At 49.1% G+C, this 11,833-nt stretch overlaps 1 protein-coding gene across 5 annotated transcripts in view; it reads right to left on the bottom strand.

Moving 5' to 3' along the window:
• MVB12B (multivesicular body subunit 12B) overlaps nt 1–10,603 on the bottom strand; it is a 99,863-nt gene extending 89,260 nt beyond the window's left edge. The window contains exon 1 of one of the 5 annotated variants that reach the window (XM_028715407.2): nt 10,400–10,603. Coding sequence is in view for 2 of the 5 variants with exons in the window: in XM_077922401.1 (XP_077778527.1) it covers nt 9,709–9,774 (66 nt within the window). In the remaining 3 variants the exon portion in view is untranslated. The other 4 variants (XM_028715409.2, XM_077922401.1, XM_028715404.2 and 1 more) reach the window with 4 other exon arrangements.
• Nucleotides 10,604–11,833: the final 1,230 nt, after the last annotated feature.

Genomic DNA, 11,833 nt, shown 5'->3' on the forward strand with positions numbered 1-11,833 from the left:
TGGAGACCGTCCGGGGACAGAGGGGAAGCGCCGCGCGCCTTCCCCTCTGTCCCCGGACCTGTTTTAAAGCAAGGGGCAGCGGGGAGAAGATTGCTTCTCCCCGTTGCCTGCCCCGCAATCTCCGGGCGCACACGCCTTCCCCTCTGTCCCTGGACCTGTTTAAAGCAAGGGGCGGCGGGGAGAAGATTGCTTCTCCCCGCTGCCTGCCCCGCAATCTCTGGGGACAGAGGGGAAGGCGTGCGCGGACCTGTTTTAAAGCAAGGGAAGGGGCAGCGGGGAGAATCGCTTCTCCCCGTTGCCATCCCTTGGTTCAAAAGGGGTCCGGGGACAGTGGGGAAGACGCGCTGCGCTTCCCCGCTATCCCCGGAGCTTGCGGGGCAAGCTTCGTTTTGCGAAGCAAGCCCATAGGGAAATGCGTCTTGCGAAGCGGCTAAGAAAACGAAAAACTCCTTCGTCTAGCGAGTTTTTCGTCTTCCGAGGCGTTCGTCTTGCGGGGTACCACTGTATCTATTTTTGTGTTTTCACATGGTAAACTACCCTGTGATCCTCAGATAAAGGGTGGTATAGAAGTAATTTAATAAATTAAAATAATGATAAAGAGCAGCCTAGTGGAACAGTGGCCATCTTTCAGAAAAAGGGCAGCATTTGCCAAGTGACCAAGTCAGGCATTCCTGGATGTCTTTGGCAGAAAGAACTACGTTCTCTCACCCCTGTTAGAAGATGCCAACAATAATCTGCCTTTGGGTTCCGGTGGGGGCGGGGGGGGGGGGCACGCAGTAAAAAAGAGAGAAAGAGCAAAGCCATTGTCGGCTTGGAAGCACAAAAGCCTTCTTGTGGGTGTGTGACTCGGAGCGAGCGGCAGGGGGCGGGCAGGAAACCCAGCATCAATTCGGACTTTGTCGTTGGGCACACAAAGACCCATTTTATAAAAGGGGTGGATGGTGAAGGGGGGGGGGGAGGAAAGGCGGAAAGGGAAAAAACTCAGGCCCTTCTGTACTAGGTGGGGGCAACTGCACACTTTCTTAGGGGGCGGAATGGGGGAGCAAATAACAGGGCCCACCCCCCCCCCCACTTTCCAGCAGAGGAAACACCAGGTGCCTCTGAACACTCCAATCTACATCCACTGTGCATTCTGTTTTTCTCCACTTTGGGGAGTCAACTTGTGGTGGAAAGACGCCAATGTCTAATTAATGCTGATGAGTGAAGTTCTTGCATGCTAACTAGCGATGTGCCTTTCCCACACACTTATTTTGCCCCATTTCCCCCTCCCCTTCTCTCTCATATCTCCCACCCCCAAACAAATCTTCTGGGCTTCCTATTGCTTAGACCCTTTGGACTGGCTCACCTATTTGAATATGCATAGTATGTCACTTATTATCTCCAGGATGGTGAGCAGAAAGAGAGAGGCACTATCTCTCACGGGAACAGCACACCTAGGAAACTGACATGCCCAGTCAGGCCACTGGGTCCATTTGAGCACACTGGCTCAGCTCATATCTAACACTAAGCCCAACCATAATCAGAACCATTATATTTATGATTAAATGTGATACAGAAAAATAGGGGTGTTTGGCTTTTGCTGCCCAACTCCCCAAGGAACTGAGCCCCCCCAAGTCCATGATTGGGCAGAGATGAATGGATGGAGGCAGGTTGCAGTGAAAGCAAGGCAGGTCTTTACTTTTCTGTTGCAACAGAGCTCAAGAATATCACACCTTGGCCTGCCTTAGCCATAGTAACCCCACTTTATGTGTGATGTAATTTCTGACTGTTCGTAGAGGGGATGTCCTTCTCCACGCCAAAATGCAAACCCTTAAAAGAGATGTTTCTTCTTGGTTATGGGTCTCTCATGTCTCCTTGCTAGGAGGGGAGGGAAGTCTGTTGCAACAGAAAAATAAAGATCTGCCTTGCTTTTACTGCATCCTGCCTCCACCCATTCATCTCCGACCGATCACGGACTTAGGGGACTCAGTCCATTGGGGAGTTTGGCAGCAAAAGCCAACGACCCCTCTTTTTCTATATCAAACGTATTTATATCCTACTTTTCTCTGAAGCTGGGAATCAAGATGGGTTTCAACATTAAAAAAAATCTATTATAAAATATCAAGTCATAACAACAAACTAATTAAAAACAATTACAGTGGTACCTCGGGTTACATACGCTTCAGGTTACATACGCTTCAGGTTACAGACTCTGCTAACCCAGAAATAGTGCTTCAGGTTAAGAACTTTGCTTCAGGATGAGAACAGAAATCGTGCTCCGGTGGTGCGGGGGCAGCAGGAGGCCCCATTAGCTAAAGTGGGGCTTCAGGTTAAGAACAGTTTCAGGTTAAGTACGGACCTCCGGAACAAATTAAGTACTTAACCTGAGGTACCACTGTATTAAAATACACTGGAACACATTTAGAACCAGCAAGTAAAATACAGTTTGCCCTGACGACAGCCCAGCGGTCAGCACCCTCTGCTCCTTCGTTTCCAAAGGCCTGTCAGAAGGATAACAAGGAGGGAGCCCATCTAACCTCTCTTGGGAGGGAATCCTATCTAGGGGAGCAGCCACAGAAAGGCCTCTCTCTCCTGTCACCACCTAATGGGCTTTTGGTGTTAATGGGACAGAGAGGTGGCAGCTTAGCATGAACTTAGCATAAACACAAAGCTATGCAAGCTCCCAGAAAGATTATCAAAAGGTTATCCTGATGACTTTAAGATGTTAGAATGTTCACATAATCGGAAGAGAGCTTCTTATGTCTTTATTTCCAGAGGCCACTCTTTGCAGGCAAGGGGTCTCAGATTCAGTACCAGGCATCTTCAATTAAAAGGATCGGGTAACAGGCGATGGGAAACATTGCCTCTTCTCTTTGCCTATGACCCTGTAGGACCACTGCCAGACAAGAGAAATCAATACTGGGGCAGAAGGGCAAGCAGCCAGACCTGGTAGCGGGGTAGACTCCCTAGAACGAAAGAAATGCCTGCTGGCTCAGGCCAGTGGCCCATATGATTAAGCATCCTGTTCTCACAGTGGCCAACCAGATGCCCCAATAGCAGGACCTGAATGCAACAGCAACTCTTCCCTCCTGTGGTTTCCAGCCACTTCAGTATTCAGAAGTACTGCTGCCTCCATCAATGGAGGTGGAATGCAGTAAGAGCCTTGCTGGTGGTTCAGGACAAATCAACTGACTGATTTGTGGGGAATGGAATGGTAGGGGATAAGAGAGGAAAGTTGTTGTAGGAGGAAGAGGTGAATTTAAAAGAACCAGGAAGGAGCAATGAAAGAAACTGTTTGGCTGAGGGGGAGAATAAGGTACAAAGCTGAAATGAATGAGAGAAGAAATTACAAAGGATGGGGATGGGGGATATTGTGGAAGTGGGAAGGGAGAATCTAAAAGACAAAGCCTTCTTGGCTTAGAGCAGGCATAGGCAAACTTGGCCCGCCAGATGTTTTGGGACTACAACTCCCATCATCCCTAGCTAACAGGACCAGTGGTCAGGGATGATGGGAGTTGTAGTTCCAAAAACATCTGGAGGGCCAAGTTTGCCTATGCCTGGCTTAGAGCAAATTCTACCTAAAACGAGGAGGCCAAGGCCCAATATCTCCAGAGCAAAGTATCTGTAACTTGAGGAAAGCTGAGCTACGGGATTCCTTGCCACAATGAAAACACTGTGGCAAAAAAATTAACCATCTCCAAAGATGGATGAGATATCAATAGAAACTGATGTCACTAACTGCCAAATTATTATTCCACACTCTGCCTCCATTTTGTGACTGACTCTGCCTTTACACTATGATTTTGTAATGGGGGCAGGGGGGGGGCGGGAAGAGGCAGTAATTCTCAGTCATCTCAAGAAGGCCCTGGGTGCTGAAAGGTTTTAGAATTGCTGCTCTATCCTGGCCTGAAAGGAATGGCTCAAAATTTCAGCAAAACATTAACCCATTGGACACAGGAAAGACAAAATTCAAAAAAGACAATCCAGCCTCGTAGAAATCCTGTGTGTTTCTGGATATACACCTCAAACACAAAGAATTGTTCCTTGCTACACGGTGTTTTTCCATTGATCCAAACAAGCTGTTTTGTCTTGTTGCTAGTTGCCTCTTTAAGGGCATTATTATTCTGCCTACAGGATGTGTCCAAATCAGACCTAAAAAGAGACCGGATATCGCTTGGGAGATTTAGATAAATATTGTTCTGAACCTTACACAGACCGTTAGATTTTGCTATCAGAGGAAGCAGCTGGCTGGGTCCCCTGAATACCCCACCTGTTTTGTTTTATTTTAATATTTACCATATTTTGAACTTGCCGCTGTGTATTGTGTCTGATACACAACTTCAGGATGACTTCTCTTTAAAAAGAAAAGAAAAGCCATGCATTACTGCAATGGGGGGGGGGACCCCTCCTTTGGTCCTTAAGCCCTGCTATGATGACTGCAGCCAAGCTAGTCACCAGGCCAAAATACTGCAGACACTCACCACGGCTGGTGGGCTCCTGGGCTCTTGAACTCCTTGTGCATCCACCTGATAGCAAGCTGCCATGACTGTCATAGGAGCAACAAGGAATGGATTTCCTAGCTTTGGAAGTTGCTGCAGGTGAGACAGAAAAATGGCATGTCTACCTGGTTGGGAGATGGCATGTCTTTTCAGCTCTTGAGCAACATCCTGGTTTTCAGTTGCCAACGCAAGTGTTTGCGGTGGGGAAACAGTGAACAGGAGCATAGGAAGCTGCCTTAAGAAAGTAAGAAGTGTCCTGATGGATCAGGCCAATGGCCCATCTAGCCCAGCATCCTGTTCTCACAGTGGCCAACCTGAGCACAGGAGCACTCTCCCCTCCTGTGGTTTCCAGCAAATTGGATTCAGAAGAATTACTGTGACCCTCACCCACTTTCTCCACACCATGCTTATTTCTAATGAGCTTCTATCATGTAGCCTCTTGCTTGCATTTTTGTTAAACCAAAGAGTCCCAAATAGTGCAACCTTTCCTCACATGGGGGTCGCTCCATCCCAGATCACTCTGGTTGCCTTCATGCCCAGTCAAAACTGAGCTAGGCTGGCAGTGGCTCTCCAGGCTTCAGACATTCCTGGAAATGCTGGAGATTGAACCTGAGGCCATCAGCATGCAAAGCAGAAGCTGTACCACTGAGCTATGCTCCTTTCCCAGCACAGGGGCACAGGAAGCTGCCTTAGGCTGAGCCAGACCAGATGCTCTGCTCCCTAAACCACAACACTTTCCCCACTCAACAGGTCCTGGAAAATCTCCAAGCAGCTCAGCCCTACCACAGGCATGTTGCAAGGTCAATTCTGCTCTGAGCTGAAGGAGATGCGGCAATGGGGAAGGGAAATCCGATCATTTCCTTCACATCACACCTGATACCAGCATTGTTATCAAACAGGAAGCATGTCACTCAGCCCTGCACAGACAGAAGCTTTAAGCCCTCCTGTGAAGCTTCCTGGAGTGAGAGCAAAGGAAGTGCAGTTTCAGCAAGCTCAAAATACTCATTCTAAAAATGCTCACCCAAATTTGCACCAGGAAAGAAGTCTTGCTGCAATGACACAAAACTGCACCAGATGCACTCGGCTACATCCTCTGAAGAAACCCAACATGAGCTGGGCAGCTGTTCTAGGGCTAGTATCTCAGCAAGGAGCAAAATGGGGGAATCTCAATGTGATCTATGAACAAGGACTGAGCATCAGAATTCATGTTGCACTACAAGCTGGCATACTTGTTGCAAGTGTGACAAGCATCAAATGTCACTCTCATAGTCAATCCACCTTGGAAGTCACACACATTGCTTTCAACCTGGATGACACCCTGCCTCTCCTTCCCTACTTTTTAAGATGTTAAAAAATTTGGCTCGAGTATCCTGCCACACAACTCCCTGGAAGCTACCTTAATCTAATATAGGTCACATCCATACCATATATTTAAAGCCCTCTTATGCCACTTCCAACAGTCGCTGCTTCTTCCCAAGAATCCTGGGACCCGGAGATTAAGGGTGCTGGGAACTGTAGCTCTGTTAGAAGTCTAACAGCTCTCAGCACTCTTAGCAAACTTCTGTCCCCAGCATTTTACGGAGGAAGCCACAGGTGGTTTTTTTACTATCATGGTGCTTTAAACATAAGATCTAAGAATGTGACCTAAGGAAACATCAGAATACAGACAATGTGGTATGCTAATTGTTTGTGCCCCCCACAACAATTATATCTGCTCCCTGCAAACATCTAGCTCAGAATTGCCCAAACTCATTGCCCACGACTCTCCAAGGTTTCAGGAAAGATTCTTTCCCAGTCCTACCTGGAAATGCCTGGGATTGAAGCACGGACCTTTTGAGTGCAAAAATGCACAGCTCAACTAAGCTACAGCCCCATCAATTAAAAGGCCATGCAAGAGAGCAGTGTCTTTGAGAATCTGTTTAATGTGACCAGTATAGCTGGGTGGAAGAGGCCTACTATCAACAGACCTGCCAGCTCAGGTGTATGTACCCTGGATGCAGCATTGTCACCAGAAGCCCAGGTGGACTCGGTGTCACAGAAGGTCTGTTTTTCTAGCTTTGGCTGTGTCACCATTTCTGGACAGGTGTACTCTCATGGTCTAGCAACCTCTCCAATTGGATTACTGCGATATTTTGCTACAGGGGCTGCCCTTGAAGACCACTCGGGAACTTCAATTAATGCAGAATGTGGCTGCCTGAACTTTTAATTCCTATATAATCCCTTTTAAACTAGTGGCCACCGACTCCCACTAACAAAAACAACACTTGCTTCTGAATGAACATGCTTAGAATCGTACTGTCAATTATGCCTCGTGTGAAAAAGTAGGCTATGTTTTGAGAGCCCTGAACTCATTCAAATGATCCTGAGTTTTAGATTTATAAAAGGAACGTTGCTCTGTATGTGTGTGCACACACAACTATTTGTAATTCTGTGAATTTATGTGGCGCGCCCTCTTTCCATTTCTAAACCAGGGTTGAGGAACCTGTACCCTTTCTAGATATTGCTGAACAACAGCTCCCATGGGCCCCAAATATTGATCACACTGGTTGCAGCTGATGGGAGTTGTAGTTCAGAAACATGTGGAGGTCCACAGCTTAGCCACCCCTGTTCTAAACTTAAGTGACCCTTTATTTGCAAGTACAGTGCTCTAACCCCTTGACAATCTGGAGCTGCACATTGCTGTTCATTTTTCTAGCCGTGATGGAGCAATCACAACACCAGTCACCCCAACAAAGGTGCTGTTTTCATTTCCTGCAAGGTTTATCACTTTGTTTAAAGTGCTCCTAGGACAGAGCTCTCCACCCCAAAATACTACGGCGATATGTCTTAATAATACCCTTTGTATTCATGCAGCAAGGAGTTCCACAGCTCTGTGACTCTATCTTCAAAAAAATGATAAAGCTTCCCTTTCAAATTGCAAAGTCCTGTTGATTGCAAGATTGTACACTTTCGGTATTTAAAAAAAATATGATATATCTCACTGCAATGTGTTTTTTAAATGGCTGACATTAGCTGGGGCTGGAGTGTTGTAGAAATCATCCTACCTGAAGTGGTAACTAAGAGGTGGGTGTGAAGAGATGAAAAATTGCACAGGCTTTTTGTTTGTTGTTTGTTTTTTAAAAAGAACAAGGAAAAAAAATCCATGTTCATAAGAATGTATGGCCACAAGAGCCTGCTGGATTAGGCCAATAGCCTATCTAGTCCAGCATCCTGTTTTTACAGCAGTCGCCCAGATGCCCCAATGAAAAACGCTCAAGCAGAACCCAATCACAACTCCTCTCCTGTGGTATTCAGAAGCACTGCTGCATCTGACTGTGGAAGAAGAACTGATTGGCAGTCTTATTCTCTATGAATATGTCCAACCTTCTTAAAGCCACCCGAGCTAATGGCCACCAGTGCCTCCAGTGGGAGCAAGCTCCCTAATTTAATTATGCGCTGCATGAAAAAACACTTGGCTTTTATCCGTTCTGAATCTTCCAATGTTCAACTTCAATGCGGACTTGATGGTCTTAACCATGGGTAGGCAAACTAAGGCCCGAGGGCCGGATCTGGCTCGATCGCCTTCTAAATCCGGCCTGCGGACGGTCCGGGACTCTGTGTTTTTGCATGAGTAGAATGTGTGTTTTTATTTAAAATGCATCTCTGGGTTATTTGTGGGGCATAGGAATTCGTTCATTTCCCCCCTTCAAAATATAGTCCGGCCCCCCACAAGGTCTGGGGGACAGTGGACCGGCCCCCTGCTGAAAAAGTTTGCTGACCCCTGGTCTTAACACTAAGGTAGTTGGTTCCCTCTCGCCTCCCTCTCTACTTTGCTTGACAACTAGCTCACAGATAAGGAACCTGTGACCCTCCAGGTGGACTCCAATACCCATTACTCCCTGACCCGTGGCAATGTTGGCTGGGGCTGATGGGAGCTGGAGTCCAGCAACATCTAGAGGACCACAAGTTCTCCAAACCATGACCTCGCCTGGAGAACTCAAGAGCTCACTCACAAGGATGTGACTTTTGTATTCGCCTCATAAATGTATTGTCCTATGGATCTGTCTTATGTTACCTTACTTTTTAAACAGGAAGAAACACACAATACATTTAAAGCACATTCAAGCCTGTGACACCCTCCTCAAAGGATCCTGGGAACTGTAGTTTGTCAAGTGTGCTGGGAATCGTGAGGGGAAAACTACAGTCCCCAGGCTCTCTGTTAAATGTGCTTGAACCATATGCTGTGGCTCTGCCCAGAAACACACCCTACCAAGAAGACAGTGGATGACAGGTTTAACCCTTGTATTAAACCTGTCATCATGTGTGTAGAGAGATTCTCATCAAAGGACTGGGAAATCAGCTGCCAATCAAAGCTGGGCGCACCAGCCAAGGCCAAGCAGTCAACAGTTCAACCCAGTACACAGTGGTGCTTCACAAAGTCGACAAATGGCAGGGTGGTACCAGCTGGTAGCCAGAGGGTTATAAATACCTAGCCAAAGCATCACATGACATATTGAATAACATCAGCGGTTGTATCCAATGCTAGGCCTACTCAGAGTAGACCCAGTGGAAACAACAGACCTGATTAAGCATTGGTTATTAGTTTCAGTAGGTTTACTTTGAGTAGGTCTAGCCCCACGGCATGTGCCTGGCTGGATTTCCACTGATTGGTTAGGATCTTCTGATTGTTTGGGATATATACTTATAGTTTCCCCTGGATCAGGAGATGGACAAGGGATGGGAAGAGATATTTAGGCTGAAGGCCAGTCCATTGTTATGAATCCTTACCAGGAAATCATTTATTTCTTCCTTAAACCAAGACCCATTCTCAGGCTCCCAGAGGATTTCGAACAAGGGAAAGCTGTGTCCACACAATGAAAGGAAGCGGCTGAGGGATGCCCCCACCATCACTAGCACCCTAGAGCACGTTTTGTTGTTTGTTTGTCGGCTTGTTTTGAGTACCTCCCCCCCTCTCAATCCAGGAGAAGCATCCTACCTATTGCGGAGGAAGCCCCGCTTACAACAAAAGGCACCCCTGCAACACAAGGTGTGTGTAGGGTTTGGAGGTCACAAAACCAAAAGGTGAGGTGGGGAGGGGGAAAAGGAAGCAATGCAAAGCCCTCACCCCCAGGGAGAAAAGAGAAGCAGGGGAAGGAGAAGGCGCAGGGCCCAGTCCGGAGTGGGGGGTAAAGGGGGTGGGTGGGCCAGCCGGGCCTGGCCCCGAAGGCTCCTTGGAGGGGAGACACTTAACTGTTGCCCGGGGCGCTGGCGGCGGCTGATCCCGGCTCCCCCGTTTCAAGCAGAAGCAGCTTCTCATTGCCCGGCAGGGCGGGGAGCGGAGGCAGGAACAGGAGGAGGAGGAGAAGCGGAGAAGCAGCGGCAAGTGGGAAGGAGAGGCGGCCCTCTCAGGGCCCGCAGGCGGCGGCGGCGATCCTTACCCGGGCGGGCGCGCTAGACCGAGCCCCCGCTCCCCAACAGCCCGTTGCACCGAGCGCAGGAGCCCATCAGGAGCCGAGGCCGCCGGCGGGAGCCATGGGCGAGGGCGGAGGAAGGCGGCCGAGTCGAGCCTGGCGCCGCCTCTGAGGCGCTCCGACAAGGAGGAGAAGACACCGGCGCCGCGGCGCAAGCACAGAGCCCCCTGCCTCCCGGAGCCCGCACTGCCGCTCGCTCTGCTTTCTCGATTCACCTCCCAAGCACCCTGACCGGCCCAGAGAGAATGAATGGGCGAGCCTGGCCCCCGCCCCGAACGAGCCTCCTGCGTCCCAAGCGCAACCACCAGGGGCCCCTCGGAGACTTACGCTTTGCGCCCAGGGCGCACGCCCAGGCAGCCCTTCCCAAATGGAATCCTTTGGCCTCGTCGTCTCCACCACGCCGAGGCCTCCCGTAGAGTTGCCGTTTAAAAATACAGTAAAATTAAAAATCACGCCCGCCCTCTTTACTACCTTGGGGGAGGCTCCCGATAGGGCGAGGTGCCCCTAGCCGAACGCCTTGTTCTCGCTTCCCTACGCACGGCGTGCACGTGGTTGAACCCTAGGCGTCTCCTGGTGGTGGTTGAGAAGAGCCCCAGGGTGGCACCTGGCGAACACGAGAGCTAGAGGTGCCTCTTCGGCTGCAATCCTATGCAGCTTTGGCTCAGGAGCGCATATACAGCTTCCCAGCGCAGGAGGCAGTAATGCTTCTGAATAGCAGCTGCTGGGCACCGCGAGCGGAGAGAGTCGCTGTTGCGCGCGGGCCACGCTTTCAAACGTTCCATTAGCCTGTGAGTACAGGATGCCAGATTAGATGGGCCTTTGCCCTTTCTCAAGGCTGCTGCGCATCTTCATTGAGCGATCCACTGCAGTCTCCAGACCTCCTTGGGCCGTCATCTCGATTTCAGACCCTAGCTGTTGCATATATGAAATTAGGAATTATTTATTTATTGCATTTATATCCCTGCTTTCTCCCCAGTTAGCTCAAGGTGGTGTGTATGGTTCTCCCCCATTTTATCCTCACAAAAATCCCGTGAAGAGCGTTAGGCCCATAGCTGTCAACTTTTCCCTTTTCTTGCGAGGAATCCTATTCGGAATAAGGGAATTTCCCTTTAAAAAAGGGAAACGTTGACAGCTATGGTTAGGCCAGTGACCCGCCCTAATTCATCCAGGGTGCTTCATGACTGTGGGTATTGATCCTTGGTCTCCGAAGTCCTGGTCCAACACACTTCACCAGTACACAACACTGCCCCAGTGTGCATCAGTTTACACTTGCTTTTGCATCAAATTGCATTTGCCTTTTTGTTCCCTTTTCACCCAGTTTGAAAAGATCCTTTTAGAGTTCATCGTATTATCAGCAAATGTCACTGCATCTTGTAACAGTGAGTTCCATAGGGTGCTATTAGCGTCAAATGTATTTATTTGCCATGTTTCCAAATTATTCTCAAAGTGGCTCGCACAAACATATCCATACAGTGGCAAAGCTGCATGCTCCGCTACTGGGGGCAGAGAGCAGGCGGGGGTGTGACTGGCACCCCCCTGGGGGCGTGGTGTGCCGCCCACGGGCATGGCACACGTTCTGGGGACGTCGGGCGCTGCCTGTGGGGGCGTGGTGCATGGCACATGTCCGGGGTGTGTGTGCCGTGATGGCACCCTTCCAGAATAGTGGTGCCGGGGGCGGTCCGCACCCGCGTTCCTCTGCCAGTGTATCTATATATACAGTGCTTTTTTTATTTATAGAAAAAAGTGCCAGTACAGTATTCACTTGATGCTGGTGATGCACTTTGAACATGGGGGGGGGGGGGGGAAGAGAAGTGCCAGTACTGTGTATCCCTGAGGACCGCCAGAAAAAACGCCACTGCATATATAATTTTTTTAAAAAACACCCTTACATTACTGCATTTAGTC

The sequence above is a fragment of the Podarcis muralis genome, chromosome Z (genome assembly GCF_964188315.1).
Source record: "Podarcis muralis chromosome Z, rPodMur119.hap1.1, whole genome shotgun sequence".
In the NCBI taxonomy this organism is placed as follows: Eukaryota; Metazoa; Chordata; class Lepidosauria; order Squamata; family Lacertidae; genus Podarcis; species Podarcis muralis.